A 24,126-nucleotide genomic window follows, 5' to 3' on the forward strand; every position below is an offset into this window, starting at 1 on the left:
AGCTGTTATCATCGGTCCTGCAAAAAGGCTCATTAATAAACTTCAGCAGATTTCCACAGAATTCAAAGAGCTGCCAATTTCTGCTCATTATTTTTTCTTCGCATTTTCGCTTATCATTAAATTGTTTGGCTAACGTGATAATAAGATGTAGCTTACTGTATGAATAAAATTGGTGCTCTCGTCTCTTTTTAACACATTTGACTATTTCCAAAAATATCTGCTGATCTTCCAACATACTCAGGACAGAAAATTCAGCAGATTATGTGTGGGCCTCATTCTTACTCTGAATTATAATACAATTGATCAGCATTTTATAAGCCATGCCAATCAGTGTTGACTAAGCCTTGGGAACCTTTTTTATAGGGTTTGAAGATAATGTGTGCTATTCCTATTTGGATTACTAAGAAAAAAACAGTTCATCATCCGTCAATGTTCTGCCAGGAGTCTCATTTTAGGTTCAAGATGATCTGGAAAAGCTCCTGGAATATATGAGATGTATTGATTTGGATCCCTATAGAATCCAAACCAGATGAAACAACCCACCGTCAAGACAAATAAGGTCTAGTCAGTGACAGAAAAGATTGGTGTTCAGGTAAAAAATAATAATAATGCCAGCATCAAAGATGTTGGATATTTTGAAGAAATACAGGTAGCCATTAAGGACATCTTAAATAACTTTATATACTGTAAAAAATATTTTGGGTTATTTTTAACCCAGCATTGGGTCAAAAAAAGGATGAAGCTAGCCCGCTGGGTTGTAATTTACAGTAACCTATGCTGGGATGTTTGGTAACACTTTACTTGAAGGGGTGTTCGTAAGACTGATATGACACCTTCATAATCATGACATGATACGTGTCAAGAACATGAAGGAGATTTTATGCACGTTTATGACAACTATCATTAAGTGTCATTTGCTCAGTTATGTAATTTTTAAAGCAAAGATTACATTGTTTGAGATGTCTTTGTTATGACAACTAGACATTAACCAATACATTATAAGTTGTTATGACAATTGACTTAAACAAGACCACATAACTGACCACTTTTTACCAGCGGTTCAAATATAAACAGTCATTAAAATGTCATTAAGTGTTAATACTCTGTCAAATTGTTTTATAACAGATTCATGAATATTTTTCTTGACCTAAACTACAGTGGTTCAAATATAATTTGTCATTAAAATGTCATTAAGTGTTAATACTCTGTCAAATAGTTTTATAACAGATTCATGAATATTTTTCTTGACCTCAACTACAGTGGTTCAAATATAATTTGTCATTAAAATGTCATTAAGTGTTAATACTCTGTCAAATAGTTTTATAACAGCGTCATAAATATTCTTAATTTCATAATGAACTTTTTAAAAGTTTCCTCCAGTATTAGAGAAATAAAATCAATCATCCATAATAATAATAGATTAGATTAGATTCAACTTTATTGTCATTGCACATGTGAGGTACAGGGCAACGAAATGCAGTTAGCATCCAACCAGAAGTGCAATAAGCAGTAAGTACAAATAAGGTCTTCAATATGTTACAAATGTAAAATAAATGTACAAATAATAAAAATAACTAAAATTGATAAAATTATATTTTATTGCACTTTGAGATAGACTCACCTTAAATTAAATGAAAACAGTACAATAATGGGTTAAGCCATGCAGCGTTGGGTCCATATCAATGCAAAAAAAGTTCATTAAATTTAATTGATTTATTAAATTAATTAAATATTTTGTTCGTTTTTTTCTTCTATGTCAGAAAATTTCAGAACCCTCGGTGTGAGGAAGAACAAGTTCTGTTAGTTTCCAGTTTTTTATTTATGCACATACATAAAGTGTAATCTTTTGATTGATTTGAGTCTATTTTGCTAAGGTATTTAAAAATATTTGACAGAGTATTAACACTTATTGACATTTTAATGACAAGTTTAATTTGTACCACTGTAGTTGAGGTCAAGAAAAATATTCATGATGCTGTTATAAAACTATTTGACAGAGTAATGTTAAATATGTTACCCATAAAGCTAGGCAGTTTCTTAAGTTTATTAATTATTCTGCTATGTCATGTTTATGACAGATTTATGACAAGTTATGATGTATTGGTTTATGTCAAGTTGTCATAACAAATCTCAAACAATGTCATCTTTGCCTTAAAAATGACATAATTAAACAAATGGCACTAAATGACATTTGTTATAACTTATATATGCATAAAATCTCCTTCATGTTCATGAAACGTGTAATCTCATGATTATGAAGGTGTCATGGCAGTCTTATGAACACCCCTTCAAGTAAAGTGTTATCGGTTGTTTTAACCCATTGTTGGGTCAAATATAAACATTTTCCTACGTTATTTTAACCCTACAGCTGGGATCTTACCTTTTTGAGACAATGCTGGGTTGAAAATAACCCAACATTTTTTAGATGGTACCTGTATGTGTAGTTCCTTTTAATTTGAATGCCAAATTCTGCATTACTTATGCTTAGTTATTTCCTAGGCCTCAAGTAAAAATATGAATGCAAATCCCAATAAAATCCTGTTATCATCATTCAGTTGGATTAAAACTTCGAAGACAGATACGAATATAAATTTAGACCTATGGCTATTTGGCAAAGTGTAATGAAAAGCATATATTAATATTTAATATAATTAGATAAGATAATACAATTGTTTAAGATATTGATTTGTATTTATTAAAAGAGCTTATTCAATGTTTTCCCTCTTTTTCATAGTGAAATGTTGTGATTTTATAAAGTTTGCACACAGGGCCTGAAATTAACTTTTTTGACCACCAGCCACTGTGGCAGGTGGATTTAGAAATCCACCTGCCAAAGAGACTTTTTACCAGCCAGTTTTTTTTTCCCGAATAGTGAATTATAACACTGTCTTTATTGTATGAATTAAATATAAAAAAAATTCAGAGCTACAAAAGTGAATTTCTCTTTGTCTTAGGTTGTTTGATTAACATTAATGACACAGACTTAAGTAGGTTAATTGAGGTTACTGTCTCTTTAAGACCAGCACAGACTGGTTTTTGACTCTCTATACATACACTTAAGACATAAAGAAATGTTTTATTAGAAAATGAATACTGTTGAGATCATTTTATTTATGTGCCCTGTCAAGAGCAGAAAGATTTTATGTACGCATGCTTTTAGGAACGCGTCTCTCCGATGTGCCCTATTGAGTCCCCTTAAACCTGGCACGCACACAGAGACAGAGGGGGCACAAACTGCGCACATAAACGCCGCACATACGTTGTTTTTCATTACTATATTCGCAAAATGTATGTTAATGTACTACAGTATAAGGCATAGTAGCGCAACTCTCTCTAAAGTTTACACATCAAGAGTTCTGATCCGTCACAGCAGCACTACACATCTGTGCAACTGCGATTGTACAGTAGCCTATGTCAGCATTGCATTCTCTTCCCATCTCACCACCAGTTTAATACTTACTCGCACATCCAAACGTAGTCAGAGAAGTGCCTCATCTTCTTTCCAATCGCATGAACGTTGCGAAACAGCAGCCGCATCCTCTCAATGAATCACTCAATTTGCATCGGTGATATGCGCAGGTTGATAAGAAATGAGCGGGTGCCGGTTACGAGTCATCCAAAAATATTTTACTGATATTCAGGCCGCGGTCAAGTTTAAAAACTATTTTGAACAATTGCGGGCGGGGCGGGTTAGTTGAAAATGTCGGTCTGGAGTGGGTTGTTTATACAATGACCCGCGCATCTCTGATTCGCATTGGCTACCCGCCAATGTGGCTGGTAGATTGACAGTGTTACCCGCCAATTGCAAAATCCACCCGCATTTGGCGCGTGGTCGGGTGTTAATTTCATGCCCTGTTTGCACATATACAAAACATGTTTAAGTACATCCCTAAAAATAAAGGTTCCTAAAAGGGTGGTTCCAAGAACCCTAAATGTTTCTGTGGCATACAAGGAATCCTTTATAAAACATTAATTTGTATGTTTTTGACATCATTAATGAATTTAAATGTTTTGGTCACTCGCCTATTATTAGCAATCAAACACACTGTGGTGGTGAATCGATATTTTATAGCTCCGGGGAAGAGCAATCATTACGTGTAATGTTGATTTAGAGTCTTCACCAAACAGAGACATTGCAGGATTGTGTACAGAGGCTTCTGCAGAGGACAAGTTATTTTTAGAGCTAAAGGGACACAGAGGTCTTTCTCCTGGCGATGTCTATCACTTCCTAAACATGGATCATGTATGCAGATTATTAAAAAGATCTCTACAAACTTGTATGTGCCTTTTGTCTGGTGACAGATTTCCTCTCTCACTTGAGTTCAAAAGTCAGACAATGGAAGCTTAATGCAACATGGGGGGAAAAATCTTTGGAATTTGGAAGTTATTATATTGCAATCATGCCAGTAAAGTCACTGAGTTTTATTACTTGCCTGTATGATTTGAATTCATTGTTATATTGAAGCAAAAACATTTACTGTGGTTCAGGATGCTCTGTGTTTGTTACCTTACTTTAGTGTTTTTTTGGAATTAGAGTTCTACAGTTAAGGGGTTTCTTAAAGTGTCATTTTATAAATTCATGTCTTTGTGCAGTACCTTTAAAATTAATTAATATTTTTATCAAAGAATTAGAATATGCAAGTTGAAAATATGTTATTCTTTAGTGTTTTTCTGCATATTATTATGATTGTTACTGAATACAGTACATTGTATTGTTTTTGCATTTATGCAAACTTTAAAAAGTTTTTGATTCACTTCATTTCATCCATGAGGTTACAATTTTGGAATCTGTTGTACTTTTGAAAGTACATGAACTACATCTAAATCTATATAGTTTACACTAAAACATAAATTGTGAGAAATGAATGAGAAAGCATTTTTAATATGTAAATTTTTCCGCTTCTGCTTTTTTGTGATTAGGGAAACTATAAATACATTTCAGGTTTAACATAACCTGTTTTTCCTAATCTAGAGAGAGTTTTGCTCCGTGAATATACAGAATTAATGAGGGACGACTTTGTAAGTCAGTTATTGCTGTTGAAGTACAAATTTTTCTTCATAACCCAAGTGCACTCATTTGCATTCCAGCTTTGGTAGATCCTCATTCTCTCATTTTGAAATAATTCCTTCAATGCAGACACTCATCATGTAGGTCATTTATGAAGGTTGCAGCTGTGCGGATTGGAGAATATCTTGGTGCCGAGATCCAATCAACGGGAATAATTGTCATGTGGCCTATTTTATGCACCAATTACTGTACTGATACACAAATGACATCATATTTCTGACTCTACAAATCTGTTTCCAAAAACAATTTCCAGTCATCAAAGTCTAATCTACTTAAATTTCTCGGAATATGCACATGAATGTTTTTTTATTCTGTTTACAGACTTGGAATAAATGCAAGATTATCATGCAACTAAATAAAATGCTTTGAACAACAATCAAAATGTTTTAAATTCTAGACCTCACCTCAAAACCATATTCTAGTAATCAAAATCAAAGATTACATTTCTTTTCCAGGCAGTCTAGCTGTCTACCTGCACATGTCATTCAACCACTGTCTTACATTTGTCCAACCACATATCAGAGTCATGTTTTGGACATCGGTAGATCAAATTAAATGAATATATAAATAATTTAGGCTTTCCAAGTCATATCTGTAGCCAATATCTGCTGTACCAGCTGATTCGAAATGTCAGACTCAGCACAACTAAAACAGCCCGACCCACACTTTATTAAAAACCGATAAACAAAAAAAAAGATGAAAGTAAACCACAGAAAATTTTGGTCTGACTGCCTGCACTCAAGGGAAGCACAAATACAGATGGGGTTAAGGGCAATGACCTACCTCAAAGGCTGCTGTTATTGGTGCAGGACGTTTGCGCGAGCACAAAGCTTTCTGTGCACTGCTGACTGCTGGCGGACAGGGAACGACGGGGTGACCGCTGAAAGCGGTTTCTGCGGTTAAGGTAACTGCCGGCCGTCCAAGTCCTCTGTCTCTTTTTGAGATACTCCTTGTAGTTCTTAGTGAGCAGGGTGTAGAGGAACGGATTGATACAACTGTTGCTATAGGTCAGACAGGTGGTCAGATAGTTAATGTTGCGTTTGGCCTTAGTTGAGAGAGTCAGCTCGGGCTGGAACTGACCTAGAAGCTGCCAGATCCAAAAAGGCAGGAAGCAGGCCCAGAAGAGGAGCACGATAGTGAATATCATATACAGAACCTTCTGGTTTGGGAGCTTTTTGGTCTGCTTGAACGTCTCCGTCTGGGAGATCCAGTAGGTCCTTGCCAGGCGTATGTACAGGTAACCGATTATCACCCCTGGAGCCACGATGCTGGTGCCAAAGAGAAACGAAATGTAGATTTTATAAGACAGTGGACTCAGTGTGGGTTGACACATGGGCTTGGTGCTCTGTGTCATTAGCTGGACACCAATAATCATGGGTAGGGTGAGAATCAAAGAAGCCGTCCATACCAGCAGCGCAATCGCCTTTCGATAGCTTTTGGAGCGTTTCACTGTATCCAAAGGTTTGAGTACGGCAAAGTAACGTTCTGTACTCATAACTGTAAGCGTGAAAATGCTGGCATGCATGGTGAGAAAGTCCATACTAATAAGAATTCGACACCCAACATCGCCAAAGTACCATCCTTTTAGGAAATGCGTACACACCACAAATGGAATAGTGAGTAAGTAAAGGAGATCTGCTAGTGCCAGGTTGATGATGTAGATGTACATGGAGGCAGCCGAGCGCATCGAGTGGCACATGACCACTAGCGTGTAGATGTTCCCAGAAACGCCCACCAGACACATCAACGACAGGATGGTGCCGATGGTGAAGGTTGCAGCCATATTTTCGGTAGACGCTTCAACTGGGATCTCGGTAACATTGGAAGCCTTCTCCACCATCGCCACTATAGGCTCTATTGACACAGTGGTCATCTCTACATCAAAGAAATGAATAAAAGTGGTTAGAAAGTTGCACTTATTGTGTAATTTATAAATAAATTTTTTTAAAATACAGCTTTATCAAAAATGCAACAATACCATTACCAAGTTTTCTTCTAATAAGTACTAACTTTTTCAAAGTCAGTTGACCTTTTGATGAGTGCATTGAGCTTTTGCATAAAAGGAAACGCTGTTTATTTTACACCAGACCCTGGTTTAATTAAATAATCTTATCTTCCAGAACACGTCAGGTATTTTAAACAAGTGACCTCCAGACTTAAATAAAATGTCACTGAAAAAAAAATCCTGTCTTACCTTGAAGTAATTGCACAGACGGTGTTGCTCGAAGCGCCGAGTGGTTTAGCATTTATAATTAAGTCCAACACATGGTTCCACCTCAGAGTTTACTCGCTCGTGGTTTTCAACAACATTGTCCTGCAAGAAATCCTTGTATGGTAAATCCAACAATTCCAGTACGCAGAAAACAGCCCTTTGTCGTGTGTCAGCCTGTCAATAATGAAAAATCATTCAAAATGAGTCATAGGCAGGTGCAAGAAAAAACTTCTGCTTATCTTCAGCAGAACACTCTTTATACTGTATCTCAGATCTGAGCAGCAGGTACTAAAAATCCCTTACAGGTTCAGATCAAACAAGTGGTACAAAGGAAGAAAAAGGACACAATCCTCTTAAATTACTATACCCAGGGTGGCGGTCACTTTGAGCTATACAGCTGGATTTTGAAGCCCTCTTCTCCACTGACAGACCGCGTGCCTGCGAGGGGTGAGGAGAGAGAGAGAGAGAGAGAACTCGCGCACTAGAACGGAGTGGGTGGGGAGAAGAGGGAGATGGGGAATGGAGCGAAAAAGAAGACAGTGATTGGTTGTGGGGGTTAAGGGAGGGGGGTACTTATGCATTTTGAAAATGTGTGTGCGCTTGTTATTCGTGAATGACTAATAAGGTACTACCTGAGCCTATTCATTCATCTTGCAAACTGTCACTCACAGAGATTCATATGAAATATTTGTTTTCATGTCCATCCAAATTGCAATGAGTGATAAAACATAACGTACCATAACAAGCTGTCACATTACGACGGGAAGTCCACAGGCGGTTCAAGCAAACAGGTTTAAGGTTAATGTTTTCAGCAGAGGCAATTTAATTTCTTCTTCCTTCCTGTTCCCATTAGCCATGCAATCAACATTTTCTTCATTTTCTGCTTCCAAAGTAAACATTTTACAGTGTTGAATTCCCATAATCAGCACATACCGACTGTTGACAAAGAAAAATAGTCAGAGTTGTTTCCAAAGTCAGCTTACTTGTTTAACACGGTGTAGTGCCCATATAACATATGACACGTTACCAATAATGACAGTTTTTTATCTCAAAGGTCGTTCTGCAAAATAATGCCCTGTCAGAGCCGAATGACCATTCTTGTGTACTTAATACATAACGGTGTAGTTTTGGCACATTTATGAAAGAAGGCCAGCCTTGTTCAGTTTTCACAAAGATATGTTACCCGTACACAGAGGGCTGTATATGTGTGCGAGTTGAAATGGCATGGATTTAAAATGACCTTTATACAGAATGCTCCCACATTTTTACTGGATTTGCTGTTTTATGAAGTAATAAATCTTCTTCTTCTCAAGCATTTCATTTTATCACAACTTTTCCCTTATTGGAAAAGGTGAACGAACAAAGAATCTCATCTGCTGATGTTTGCGTAACGCATTTGCATCCGTGTGTCATTCAGTGCCAATTCTATGACGAGGGAGGAAAATTCACGATGGCTTTCTCCATCACGCAGTAAATCTGTATGCTCTCAATTAATGGGAAAACACGAGCTGGTGGAAGGTCAGAGCAAAAGCCGCAACACTCATTTAAAAATATGTCAAAAGAGCTTGATGCAATCAATGACGATGCGCTTATGAAATAACACATTAGGATTTAACTCCATCAATTCAAGTCTTCTAAAAAACAACTAAATGAAAGCAGGTAGGACAGTGAGGAATTATAATTTAGCAAATCAGCTAAAAATATTCATCCTATTCATCCCGGAGTGAGTGTCTTGGCTTCAGCTACAGGAGTGTGATCTGGAAGCCATATCGCTAACTTTAATATAACCGGGTTCATCAGGTGGCCCGTGTTGATTCAAAGAACTGAAAATGAGGTTTGAAAGTCGATAATATGGTCTGGTGCACAAGGCAAACATCAGCTTCAGCTCAAGCATTTCAGTCTGGTATTGAGCACATTTTGGCGGCAGGTTATTCACCTTCGCAACCCGGGTGGTCATTAGATGGATGCAGGTCAATCATTTTGCTCTTGAGCAAATTAGCTGTTGCTCGCCGAAAGTGCCAGAGTAAATATCGATGTAACCTCATGTCAAATAAGCTGAATTCGAATTCTCAAACCAGAAGATTGATTTTGAGAATCACATATGTGACTCAGTCTGTGAAAACCTGTCTAAAGTCATAGTTTTCTAGATAAAATCATCCTATACATAATGTAAACAAAATTTGGTTAAAGGGATAGTTCGGCCAAAAACAATATTGAACCCATGATTTACTCACCCCCAAGCTGTCCGAGTTGCATATGTCCATCGTTTTTCAGACAAACACATTTTCGGATATTTTAGAAAATATTTTAGATATTTCAGTTGATTAAATGTAATGTTACGGGGTCCACTCATAGTCCACGACCTTCAAGTTCAAAAAAAGTGCGTCCATCCTTCACAAATTAAATCCAAACGGCTCCAGGAGGATAAACAAAGGTCTTCTGAGGGTAATCCGCGCGGTGTTGTTGTAGAAATATCCATATTTAAAACTTTATTAACGTAAATAACTACATTGTATAACTACAATAACTACAGCGCCGCCATCTTAGTCGCGTCCGCATTCAGGATGAGAGCTTACGCAGCCTACGGAGGCTACTCCGCTGCTGCTCTGTGCCCCCGCCCTCCAAATTTGTCATACGTCACTAAGAAAAGTGCGTACACTACGCTAATACTCTCTCCTGAATACGGACGCGACTAAGATGGCGACGCTACCGGAAGGTATTTATTTTCGTTAATAAAGTTTTAAATATGGATATTTCTACAACAACACCGCGCGGATTACCCTCAGAAGACCTTTGTTTATCATCCTGGAGTCGTTTGGATTTAATTTGTGAAGGATGGACGCACTTTTTTTGGACTTGAAGGTTGTGGACTATGGGTGGACCCCGTAACATTACATTTAATCAACTGAAAGATCTAAAATATTTTCTAAAATATCCGAAAATGTGTTTGTCTGAAAAACGATGGACATATGCAACTCGGACAGCTTGGGGGTGAGTAAATCATGGGTTTAATATTGTTTTTGGCAGAACTATCCCTTTAGATACAACCTTTTGACTGAGTAAGACCATGTCGAAGATTGAATTTAAGGTTACTGATTAAAATCAAAGTTGTATGCTCCTAATCTCATTGTTAGGTTATGAGACTTCCATATATTCAATGGAGGACACCATTCAGACATTGGTTTTGTTTGACCCCAGATTGATGGAAAAAGCACATATGGATAGAGTTTCAATTTAATCTCATGAACATGACAAACAGTAAATAAGGAGCTCAGCTTGTGTGTCTGGCTGGATGAAGGAACTCCGTAATTATAATAACAGTGAACAGACAGATCGACAAGAGACATGAAGGTAAAAGCAAAAGTTTGCTTTCTTGTCTGAGGTCTGAGTGTGTCTGTTATGCCCCGTAACTCAATGAGCGTGCAGAAATCTGGACAGTGGTCGGTCCAAGTGCCGTAAACTATATGGTTTAAACTTGGTGTAATGTCAGGAATCGAAGGCTAAGTGGGATCTGACAGATCACAGGTCGGTCATACATGGGTCGGTCCATCAGTCTATCAATCAGTGAATCCAGCTGTTCCACGATGCTTTTAGCTTAAACCCAAAAGATCAAACAAATCTGATAAGTTGTGGCTTATACTGTTATGGTTGGACTTTTGGCAGAAAAAGAATGAAAAATGTTACAGTTGAAGTGACTTAAACTGCAGTTCATCGACAGGTTGCAAAGGGGAGTCAATCCCATAGACACCCAATGTTAAAATGCCAACTTTACAGCTGAAATAAATATGTTTACTGACTGGTACAAAAAGTGTTTTTGGTATCTATGGCTTATTTTGCCCTTCATGAATGTGGGGAGGGGTGATTAAAAAAAATCTATTTAAGTTAAAATAAGCCTTAAAGTTCTGCATAATTAAGTGCATGGCCACGTGAGTGACAGGTGAACTGCCGCTGCTGTCACTACCGTCGAGGTAGACGGGCGTTGTTTAAGCAAGCAGGCACCTTAGCTCCACTCACATCCAGCCTCTTTGCCCATTTTCTTTTATCCGCAAATGATGCGCGGTGATGCGCTACCAAGATGGAGACAGCAGGCTTCGCTAACTATTGGCTTCAAAAAAGCTTTTCACAAACCTATAGTGACGTCATGGACACTACGGACACTAAGTCTATGGTAAAATGTAAGTAATTTTCTATATACTGTAATTAATATAGCAAGACAATACAAGTAACACTATGTTTTGGTTAATTATATTTTATTTATAGTGGTTCTTAAAGGGACACTCCACTTTTTTGAAAATATACTAATTTTCCAGCTCCTCTAAATTTAAACATTTTATTTTTACCGTTTTGGAATCCATTCAGCCGATCTCAGGGTCTGGTGCTCCCTCTTTTAGCATAGCTTAGAACAATCCATTGAATCTGATTAGACCATTAGCATTGCGCTAAAAAATAACCAAAGAGTTTGGATATTTATTCTATTTAAAACTTGACTCTTCTGTAGTTACATACTAAGACTGACAGAAAATTAAAAGTTGCGATTTTCTAGGCAGTTATGGCTAGGAACTATACTCTCATTCTGGCGTAATAATCAAGGACTTTGCTGCTGTAAAATGACTGCAGCAGGCGTAGTGATTTTACGCACTGCCCGAAAATAGTCCCCTGCCATTGAAAGTTACTAAGGGGACTACTTTTGGCTGCTGCGTAGTATTATTGTGCCTCCTGCAGCCATGTTGCAGCAGTCTTTGATTATTACACCAGAAAGAGAGTATAATTCCTAACACATACCGATTACAAGAAATCGTACGTATTTTAAGAGTCATATAAATTCGTATGTGAAGTGAATTGCACAAAAACATTAGATTATCATAAAAAATAACGAAACCCTAACGGTACATTCACACGGGGCGTAAGCGTTAACGCTTCTCATTTAATTTTAATGAGTGACGTCATGTGTTGCCAAACTGAATTTTGGATCCGTCAACGTCGTGTCACTGCCATTGCACGTGGCAGAAGTTGAACATTTCTCCACTTTTTAAGCGCCAATGCATGCGTCAGCCAATCAGATCGCCTTATGCAAATAAACTAGTGCGAGCCAGCCAATTGCGTTCATGCAAGAATGGAGCATGTGTTGCGGCCACTGTGATTGGCTGTTTGGCAACGCTTCAGACAAGCCTTCCGTCAAGCGTTACCGCTTTCGCCCTGTGTGAATGTACCGTAATGTCACAGGGCAAAAGCAAACCGCTTAAAAATGTACAAATAGTACAAATGAATACGAATTGGCCGCCTCGTAAAATACGTACAAATTGCCATGAGATAGCGTTGAATGCACCGTAAGTCAGTTTGAATAAAGCATCCACCAAATGCATAAATGTACAAAGATGAAATGTATTAGCATTTGTTAAGGTTAGTATGGTCGATTGGAAAGCTTGAGGAAAGCTGTATAACATTTTACTCTGCCAACACAAAAAGCAATAAGCATAAATAGAGACGCAGTGTCTGTAAACATCTCCAAGCTGTCACACTTGACATTGAAAGGATCAGAAAAACCTTCACTCACTACAGCAAATACACAACATCCATCTCCTGTCTTGGATTTATTGTGCATGTGGTAGTTTGTCTGGTTAAGAATTACTTGGCCAGCTGCCAAGTTTGCAGGGCGATACTTTGACTGACGGCAGGAAATCACCTTGTGAACGCAGTGGGGTTTTTTTTTAGGTACAAGTAAAGTCAAGTGGGGTCATATGTAGTTATGACTTTGACGGAGTGTTTCACTATGCTTTCTGTCAGGACGATGGATATGCTGACTGCAGTCTTTACCCCGAAACTGTCTAATGCACCATTAACTAATTCAAAATAAGACAAATAAAGGTTAATACAATTATGATTTAAAGCTTCATAAAAGTGGATTTTTTGTGATATATATACTCTTACTTTGTTGAAAATATCTCACTTCAATAAAATGTTTGAACAATAATTTGAACTGGTCAAATAAATGCCAAGGAACACACCAAGGAGAATTATGACGGAAAACAACATTATTTTCAGGGTAATAATGACTTAAATTTCAGTTCACCTTACGAAAAGCAATTTAAGTATGACTTCACATCCTTTTTATTGAGTTATTATGCCTTTAGTCTGACAAACTCAGACATTGTTCTGTTTCATTATACTGCATATAAGAAAAGTGGCTGTGCTAGTCTATAAATGTACCATTTGTGTTCCATGAAAAGGCAATGAATAAATTTTTACTTTGAGGCAAATTGTTCCTTTAAAAGTCTATATAGCCACACAAGTGTTTTTGTTCATGTGTAGTTCACTTAATAATTGCTTTGAACTATGGTGTTATATTTCGGCACTGTCTGCTGCTCTGGTTTCACAGTCCCCTTAGAGAGTTCGCATAAACAAAACATTTCTAAGAGCGAGAAATACATAAATGAGACTTTAGTAGGATTTTGAGGCAAGCTGAGTGCTATAAAATTAATTTACATTGCATTTCAACTTGCTTTTGGATACATTTGTTGATATAAAAATCTCTCATTTTTGATTGCTGACAAATGAGAGCACAGTTTATGACATTGTTCAGAAGAACAGTTTACATTCACATTTGGTAGACAATTTTACCCAAAGCAATTTATACAACAGTGCATTCAATCTATACATTTTTAATCAGTATATGTGTTTAACACATGGCCTTTGTGATGCTACAGTGCCCTACCATTTGAGCTACAGCAAATATTTATACATTTCTACAGACTCATATAACATTTTAATCTTTAATCTTAACTACTTGAATACTTGTGTAGCTTCATACGATTTTAAGCCTTTATGTGTGTCTTGTTTGTTTACAACAAAAAGTTTTCCTGGTTTTTCAAAGGTTTACAATAACATTAAAGGAAAAGCTTGAAAAAGGTTTAAAGGAAGGAAGGAAGGAAAGAATATGCAAGTGCCAGTAAGTAAGAAAGAACACAGTGTTAGTATTAATGGCTGTGTGCTATGCATAACCTTACACCATACTGCCCTCTAGCACCATTTGAAAGTTTAATACAGTTTATTATTTATGCATTCTTAAAAACCAATGGTAGCTTTTAGTAAAGCTCTGATATTAATTCAGGTCACAATTTAAGTCAATAGTAATCAATAATTGAAAGGGTCTAGGAAGAGTGGGAGCTATTGCCCTGCAGTAATTATGTTAAAGCATGTTGGTGGGCTTGAGTACAGCTTTGATGCATACATAAACAGTACATATATTATTGAAGTAAGCAAAAGACTTGACTGAAAACAGAGTGAGCTGGTAATCATCCCAAAACATGATCTGATCCCATATGACTGTGCTAAAAAACACATTAATTTGTACATTTGGTGTAATGCAAAGTTTTAACGCAGTGTAAAGTTAAAAAAACACAGTATTTTTCACATACCATACAGTACTGCTGCTCTTCTATGCCCTGCCTTTCTGAAACATGATGATTTCTACAAAGCTCACTGTTATGAAAAAGCGCGGTGTGGTACGATTGGCCAGCTATCCAGTGCGTTGTGATTGGCCAAATACCTCAAGCGCGTGAACAGAAATGTGACGCTCCTTATCATATTTGCAAGATCAGCTCCCAAAGCAATAGTGAAAGTCAGGGTTGCCAGATCCGCATATCAAAACCAGCCCAATGGCCATTCAAAAGTAGTCCACAAGCATGCAGCCCAGTGGCGGCCGGTGAGTTCTTTTTTCGAGGGCGCTTGATGCGAAGTTCGTAACAACATGTATGTAGCCCGTCAGGTGTGTGGTTCGTAATTTCAAAATGTGTGTTTTGCACATCGAGCGATTCTATGTGCATCACGTGTCTTGTCAAAATAAGTGCCTGCTGCAGACGCGTCTAAAGGGTTTATGATAAAAGAGACGCTAGAGTTTGCCAGATACAGTACTCGTATAATCTCATGTGTAATCAGAGTTTACTGTTAAGGGAGTGTCTTGCGTGTATTTTGTGAACGTGAGCGTCTCTTTTATGATAAACAGTTTTGACGCATGTGCAGCAGGCACTTATTAGGCTGATATCCCTGCCACTCCACTCACATGGTTTAACATTAAATAACATCATATATTTATCCTAAATGGTTAATGATTAACATAGGCTGCTAACGCATATTCTGGATCTTGAAATAGACTCTGACTAACCTCAAGCTATTTAACGTGCACGTGCGGTGTGCAATACCTGCGAGTTGTCCTACACGCGATGCCTCGCAGCGCTTCTCGCCCAGAAAACTCCCTTGAAGCACCCGGCTAGCCTTTCAAGGTATGTGCAAGCAAATACAAAAATTAAAAGACAGTCAGTGCTAATGTAAACCCTGGTTGGATAAGGATTTAAAGTTGGATATGAAGATGAAATCTGACGCATTTAGCTTCAGTGTTAAAACTGATAAAATAATTGCTGTCTGTGGTTCTACATGGGCTATAATGACAATAATTAAAAAATAATAATATGGGGAAAAAGAACTATTAATTAGATCTTTTTTGGAACTGTAAAACTAGTTTAAAATTTTGAAATATGAACTATGAGTTCATTAAAAAAATTGTGAACTGTGAACTAAACTAGTTCATGTAGAAAGTGAACTTTCCCAACACTGCACATGACACTTATTTTAAATTTGCGCCCCTCGGATGGGCAGTCACGAGTCGCCACTGATGCAGTCCAAATATCAACAATTAATGAACAAAATCCTTCCACATCTAACCGGCAGAAAAACATAAATCAGCAAAAAACTATTTAGATTCAACTCAATTCAAATCTCCGCCGAAAGGCTGCGGACCTCGCAACGCTGGTGAAGAGGCAATATCGTCTTTACTATATCAATACAAGCCTGAGTGAAATATCCCTTTAAATTTAGGGATGAACTATCCCTTTAAGTTCCCTTTAAGTTTAGTAATCTTTACCGAAGGCAGGCTGAGCTCACATTCTGTATTCTCATCATTCCACATCTAGAAATCAGCATATACAGCATACAGTTGCATAAGAAATGCTGATGTATTTTATAATCAGCATCCTTTGGTTAAATGTCCTTTTACAGTAGATTTACACAGACTTGGAAGGGTTACTTTTTAAATGTATTGCATTACAAATTACTTCATAAAAAGCATACAGTAACTTAATCCAAGTACCAAAATATAAAAGTAATGTAATCTGATTACTTTTGGATTCCTTCAGGGTCACATCAATTAAAGTAATAAACCAATGAAGTAAACTGATCACAACTTGGTTCTAAGCATTTTATTTTGTGTAAATATGTTTACATTTTGCATTATTCCTTCTGGTCCACATTTACAATGAAATCAGTTGAAGTAGTAACTTAGAAGTAACTTTAATGACACTTAAATGACTTCGTGTCATATCAGTGCATTGTAAAAAGGAAAAAAAATGATTTACAGAAATTAATTGAATTAGTAACCAAACAACAATAAAAAGACAAAAATATTCAAAAAAGGTATTGCCTCTTTTTATTCGTATGTGATAACAAATAGGATTTCAATGATATTTTAACTATTGAACTTGGACATGTCTCCGGTTTTTATTTGAAAAATCTGGTCACATTACTGTACAGTCAAGCAGTGCTTGAAAATCAGTGTAAACCTTTGTAATCCTGAAAGTATTCCCATTTTTACAGAATGTAACTGTAATCTGATTACTATATTTTTTACGTAACTGGAACTGATTACAGTTACTAGTTTTTTGTATCCTGATTACGTAATCCCGTTACATGTAATCCGCGTTACTCCCCAACCCTGGATTTCCAATACCTGTAATAAACGTTCCTAAAAGGTTCTTTGTCAGGATGTATGGTGTCTCAATCAATAAATCATCATGTTATCATAACAACAGCAGCTAGAGGTCAAAAAAAGGCCTGACCCAGGAAATGTGGTACCTGGTGTTCTCTTTCTCTCCATCATCGGGATGCTGCATGCCTGCATGCAATACTGTTGCTTCCAGTATTTCTCACCCACCTCCACTTTCACCAAAGCTGGAGCATAACACAGAGAGGTGACAGATTAATGGGATCACCCTGATGTGAAAAACCAGAGGCAGTCAATTTGGTATTTTATAAATGACATCCCTTTCTTTCATCCTTTCATGGACCTTGGATGACCCCCGGGTTGATTCACAGGGGATAGGGACTCTAAAACCGCACGCTGAGATTGAGAATTGGCCAGCATGCACCACTAATCAAGCATGGGTCATACATGTAACACCAGCGTTGCTATTATAGTTAGTCCTCTGATATCACAAACACCCCATTATGTCCACGGTTGTTAATTGTTCCCAATGACACGTGCCCAACCCCTGAGCACTCGTGTCATTTTCATTGGTTTTGTTTTCCCTGAATACCAGATATTTATTGCCATCCTTTTATTTTTATGCGTAGCGAAATCCTTTGTGAACACAGCACCATGCCAAATCAAATACCCAGAGATTCCTCCGGTTATTTCTCTGCAGGCAAAACGAATGAGTGTTTATGGGGGGGGGGCATGCTGTATATTTCGACTGTTGAAATTGCACTTGAAAAAAATTGGCTCCCTAAGCCTCTCACACAGAAAATTGGGTGTCTTTGAGTCACGCTGCCTATTTTATTTTGCTCTTGTGTGGGGTTCACTGTAGAAACCTGAGGACCTTGTGTGTAAGCGCAGATTAAACTTCGCTGACTCTCATTAGTCATTGTAGTAGTGAAGGACTTTTCCTCTGGACAGACACGACCGTTCGGGTCACTTAACTCAGTGGTCTCAAACTCCCGGCCCGCGGGCCATTTGCGGCCCGCCCTTCCCCTCTGTGCGGCCCGCGTCACCTTTCAAAAATATAACATAATCTGGCCCGCATAAAGATTTATATTTACTTTGTTTTATATTCGTTTGATTTTTTATTTAAACGTTCAAGTGTTCGTTCACATGTCGCGTCTAACAATGCGTTAAAACGAGTCAAAGCATTACTTTCCAAAGTGCTCGGAAGCGGAAGTTGCGCTCCGTGGCGTGGGTCACGTCACCCGTTGCTAGGCAGCCATGAACCGCACGCTCAATGATGTCGAGGATAACGGAATGCATGATCGGATTTTAATTCCTCATCTGAACCTCGCGTCCAGAGGCGCACCTTGTCAACAGGCAAGGCAGGCAACTGCTTGGAGCCCCGAGCCACTAGAGGGCCCCCGAGTTTGTTTCTCGGATGGCCAGCTACACCCGGTAGATGAACATACCGTGTGTCTCAATCAGCTCCCTTGTTCAGTAGTCAGGGCACTGATCAGGGAGTCGACCATTTTAAGGGCTGTCTCAATCGCAAAATCCGTTCAGTGCACTGGAACGTTCGTTCCCTAAAAATTCCCACAATGCAACGCAAAAACCAGTGAGCATCGATGTTCCCTATGTTCCCTAACCGGAAATTACGTGACCTTTTCTGACGCTCGCCACCCGAACATCACGTGATCCAACTCAATAAACTTTATGAAATGTAACAGAACTTTTATAAAGACAAACGTTTGTTTTAGTTGTAAATATAAACACACATTGCTACACAGTAAGGGACCACAATCTACTCAATATTTAAAATAATAATATTTATTTAAAATTGTAAATATATTTATTACATTTAAAATGTAATTATATGCCTCCAATTTTATGCACAGATATGTAAGAGAATAATGACAGCATTTTCCACAATGTACTGTTTTTTAAAATTAAGTCAGAGAGATGTTGGTTTTGCCGGTTGTTGATGAGTAACAGCTGTGAATAATCACAACGCGCTTAAGCAGCCATGTGACAGAAAAATAAGTGAACATTGTCCCAATGTGAAGTGAGCTAGGGTCCTTACCAGTGCCCGAACCTGTGTACACGATATACTGATTCACGACCTCGGGAGCTAGGGAACGAATTGAGACACACGGATAGATACTCAACATGACTGCATATCAAAATTCCGATTGGATGGAATGTTGATTGACATTGACTTAGCCCAGTCAAAATCCAACCCAGGTGGATAACTTGCCAGTTTCGAAAATGAACGTAGCGAATGGGTGACGTTGTATCATTCAGTCGTCGTGCTGTCGCAGTTGATCCGTACGGATCACGACCCACGGTTTGGCTTGCGATTGCCAGGTTAATACGCAAATTTAAATAGGAAAAGTTTATCATTTGCACGTGTTTGAAAGGCTTGCAAATGCTAACACTCAAATTATTTAAAACAATTTAACCGCAAAAAGGCGCTAAAGTGAGCAGCCTCGTACCCACATGTGGTTTAATGTGTCCGGTCCAGCTCCAGTCAGGCACGTGCCCAAGTGTAAATCTTGTGTGCCCCGGTGTAAATCTCAAGTTTAAATTTCAGCAGTTAACTAGTGCAATCCTTTACAAAGACAATCGCGGCAAAAACGGATCTATATGCAATGTAGTTACAAATCAGTCGCAATGACGCGTACACGCACATATTCATGTCCGCGCGCGTCTTTGCGTTCATTCGCGCACAACCGCATTCAAAAGACGCCACGCGAGTGAGTTAGCTTATGAAAACATGACGAGACTAAAGGAAGTTTCTAAATAACAATGCAAATCCTATTTTGACTCGATCATTATTGGCTTCTGTAGATGGACATCAGAAATGTTTTGTGCAAAGCAGGGAAAGGGAAGAAGAAATGAGAGATGATGAGTTCATTAAAGGAGGTAAGACAAACAACATCCTCACCCTGTCAGGTCTCAAACATTATCAAACAAATCTCAGGAAAACCTCTTGTCAAGTCTATAGAATTGCATTGTTGCGGAGAAAATCAACAGATGTATGTGTTATACTGTTATGTATTTTCAGATATGAAATTAATATTTAGTTTACTAATATTTAACTCTAGGACACTAACTTACATAACAGTTAGCAGTAACTTTACGGAGATTATTTAGTATAGCAGTCATAAAATGACTGGTTTCTGAAAACATTCTTGTAAAAATAAGTTATTAATCATTGCTATCATTGTATAATGTAGAAAATATTTCTCTGCTGTCATTTTTTCCAAACATGTTATGCCATTTATGCATCTAAACATGTTAATAATGTTAGGTATGATGAAGATTACACTTGTATATATGTATCTTTCGCAATAACTGTTGCACTGTAGAATAGTGGGTTAAGCAAAGGACATTGTATAGAAGTTTTGCACACTTCTTGCACACAGGGAATTTTCTGCTTGGGGCCCCCATAGACCCTAGAATCGCCTCTGCTCGCGTCAATCGTATAATTGTCACCATGCGATCAGTTAAACTGATCGGGACTTTGTAGTGTTTGTCCAAAGAAGATTTGTTACTTCCGGGTGGATATCAGCTGTTACTCAGGGAAGATCGAGCTGCGGTGGGGTTCACATCAACAAGTTACAGCTTCTAATGGAGACACCGCATAGGGAGGGAGGGAGGCAGAGCGGTAGATGTAATGCAACACATTTTAAACTACAGATAAGAAAAGAGCCATCAAAGTGCTCAGGTTAAGAAAAGAGAAAAGATGAGGAGAAATGTACAGAAGATAAAAGTATGTATACTGATATATATGAAGTATAATATATTATTAGCTTACTATTCAATAACACATAGAGCAGTATTATTTTTTTCTGTCCAACTAGCTTATAACATGGACTACCCATTCAAAAGTTATGGGATCACTTTCACTTATTAATATTTCCCCACATATAATAGAAAATCCATTAAAACTGAAATAATAAAGAACATAATGAAGTCAATACTATATGACTGAAAACAATCCAAAATAAATCAAAACAGCAACACTTACTTGGTAATTTTTTGTAATAGTTTATAAATGTATACAGGAATTAAATTTGTTAGTTTAGTGCAAGGTTAAAATAAGGTTATTTAAGATAAGGTTAAGGTTAAGAAAAGATTTACTTAGGCTACTTTTATAAATAGTGTATATTAAAAAGATAAAACCACTGCTTATATGTTTTCAAGTATTATCATACATTAAATAATAATAGAAATTAAAAATGACATTTACAGAAATTTGTACTTTTTTAAATGTTAAAATAGCTCTGCGGCCCCCCAATGAAATGTCTGTCTTAGAAATGGCCCCAAGCCAGTTTGAGTTTGAGACCCCTGACTTAACTGAAATGTTTATATCATGATTTTATTCTGACGTGAAAGGTCTGAATGTATAAAATGTAGTTTTGTGGGAAAAATAAGTGCAGACATATTTATTTATTTCATTTTTAAAACGGACAAAATATTGGGCCAGAATCGTTTACTTTTTTACAACTGTTTACAAAGCAACCAAGGGTGAGACTTTACAAAGCCAGTTGATAAAATGTCAAGAGTATATGATGATCAGCAATGCTGGCTTTCTTATGCAACTGTATGCTGTATGTGCTGTTTTCTAGATGTGGAATGATGAGAATACAGAATGTGAGCTCAAACTGCCCTTCGGTGAAGATTACTGAATTTAAGAGGGATCGGTTTATAAGAAAATCATTTTAAGGCTATCCTGGCTTTCCCCGCAGCCAATTTAAAGTATGTGATTAGTTTTTGGGAACTGACATTGTTATTTATTTGCTCTGGAGTTACTAACTGACAGCAATGATTAGAATAGATACTATGTATGTAATGTGGGAATAAAAACTATTGCCATTCAGTAGATAATCAAACTAAAGACACATTTTGCATTTTTTGCAAGTTGTGAATTCAAATAAATCTATTTAATAAAAAAACAATTTGTCAACAGAGAAAAAAAGGACAATTCAGAATACAGTCTGTGTATAATCTCATATAAATCTTAATATCCCATGCGATTTATTTTAAATAAAGACATCTTGTTTTAAGAATGCTTGAACATTTATGCAGATTTAAAGTGGGGTCCTGGCCACTTGAACTGTAAGCCAAAAAATTACTATTCCCAAACATGATTAGTCAATACCAGACCAATGCAAAGAAAGAACACATTACTCATCTCTGAGGGAGAACAGCAAATCACAAAAATGTCTCTCTGTTCACCCCAACATGATTATTCAAAGCCACAAATGAGATGGAAACATCCTTTGGAAAGCTAAATTCCCCCTCAATGCACGCATGATGGGAAGCTCCTCATGATTGAGCTGTTACAACATTAATGTTGTATACACAAAATCAAAGTGTAACAGATGGTTGCGTGTGAATTATTAAAGTGATATCACTCATGAAAGAGCAATTGATTGAAAAGAGATTATTTACTTTGTGCAGCATGCTACAGTACATTTTGTCTGACTAAATTATAAAATAATTAAAACCTGAATTCAAAATGTTAATTTGCTAAAAAAAAAAAAGATTTTCTTCCATGGAACACACAAAAGCAACAATTGAATGAAATGACTCATACAGTCATTCATGAAATCCTATCATTTATTTATTATGTGCTGTAGACACATATCCATATCAATGATGCTTAATGTCCTTGCTTCTAGCAAGGAGAATTTTCACTGTATAATGATTCAAGGCCATGTTCACATGTATTTCCTGCTAGTGGTTGTATTACTGATAGTCAATGCAGTTCTTCACATCGTTCACCCAAATGTCAGTACATAAGTAACATAATAGAAATTGGGTCAAGCTGCATGAGGGCAGAATAAAGGATTTTCGATCCTACAATAGTTTCAATCTCACTCTCGGTGAACCAAACCTAGTCGGATCAGCATTAGATTTCACACTAACTGACACATTTTATCTTTGTTTACCCGCTTAAAGTTTTACTTACTGTTGGTTTTATTAGACATGTCATGGCTGTGGATAGACATACACTTGGATGCCCTTTGACATCATAGAGCTGAACAGGACATCAAACTGAATAAATATTTTTGATACCAAAAAAGAGCCATCACAGCGGGACTAGCGAATCAGTTATGACATTTTACTTTGCCCTCTGTGAAACTTTGCTCTTCAGTTTTACTTTATATCACTAATGAACTGATTATTCAAACACAAATGAAAGATTCGAAAGTGTCTTTCTTTCCCAATCCTTTTTAATATTCAAGTGCAGCGTGCGGTCATCTCTTGCTGCATCTAAATGATCTGAAACGTCAAAGGAAATGTCAAGATTTTCCCATAGCGCATTCCTTATTTTTAAACCGCTAAGATCCACTAAGATACAGAAGGTTCACACTTGACTGTATCAGCCATTAATAATTCCTGAAGTGTCACGTTGTCCTAGGCATTGAGTGACTCATCAGAAGCATTCTCCATGGAGAAAGACTCCGTGACCGTATATAAGTTCCCTTATATGCCAAGAAGATGCTGCTAGGGCTTAAGGGAACTCAATTGCAGCAGGTTTGAGAGCTTCTATCTTTAGCTCCTATATTGTGCAATTTGAGACAAAGATGCACCTTCAGAAAAAAGGCTTTGTGTGCTTGCTAAACAACATTGCTCATTAACATTGAATGGGTGTGATTGAAGGTCACAGTTTTAGTTTAAATGTCTTTTATAACGTACTCGGATTAAAAAAAAAAACGTATGGACATATTACTATAGTACACTGTCAGAAATAAAGGTACAAAACTGTACCTTTTCTGTCACTGGGGCTGTACCCTAAGTTTCCGTTTGGTTCCTTTACAGGAATACAAAACAGAATACAATTTAGGGAGATTACCGTACCTTTAGGACCTACATTGTTAGAAAAAAGTCAAAATATGTACCCTAGCTGTCAGTGGGGCAGCACCCTTTGAAAAAGGTAATTGTATGGACCATTAGGTACAGATATGTAAACATTTAGTACTAATATGTACCTTTGAGAAACTAATATGTATTTTTGAGGTACTAATAGCTCTCTAGGTACTAAAATGAAATCCTTAGGTGCAAAGCTGGACTTTTTGAAAGGGT

The 24,126-nt window shown here is 37.3% G+C and overlaps 1 protein-coding gene across 5 annotated transcripts in view; it reads right to left on the bottom strand.

The window, feature by feature from the left end:
• LOC135758700 (urotensin-2 receptor) overlaps positions 1-24,126 on the bottom strand; it is a 65,291-nt gene that overhangs the window by 35,073 nt on the left and 6,092 nt on the right. For 2 of the 5 annotated variants that reach the window (XM_065273306.2, XM_065273309.2), the window contains exons 2-5: positions 8,018-8,216; positions 7,648-7,761; positions 7,263-7,454; positions 5,852-6,943 (exon numbers count right to left, since the gene is read on the bottom strand). In XM_065273306.2, the coding sequence (XP_065129378.1) occupies positions 5,853-6,943; positions 7,263-7,314 (1,143 nt within the window). In that variant the 5' untranslated portion in view covers positions 7,315-7,454; positions 7,648-7,761; positions 8,018-8,216 and the 3' untranslated portion in view covers position 5,852. Of the gene's footprint in view, positions 1-5,851; positions 6,944-7,262; positions 7,455-7,647; positions 7,762-8,017; positions 8,217-17,183; positions 17,280-24,126 lie in introns of all 5 variants that reach the window. The other 3 variants (XM_065273308.2, XM_065262484.2, XM_065273311.2) reach the window with 3 other exon arrangements.

Source organism: Paramisgurnus dabryanus, chromosome 1 (genome assembly GCF_030506205.2).
Source record: "Paramisgurnus dabryanus chromosome 1, PD_genome_1.1, whole genome shotgun sequence".
Lineage (NCBI taxonomy): Eukaryota > Metazoa > Chordata > Actinopteri > Cypriniformes > Cobitidae > Paramisgurnus > Paramisgurnus dabryanus.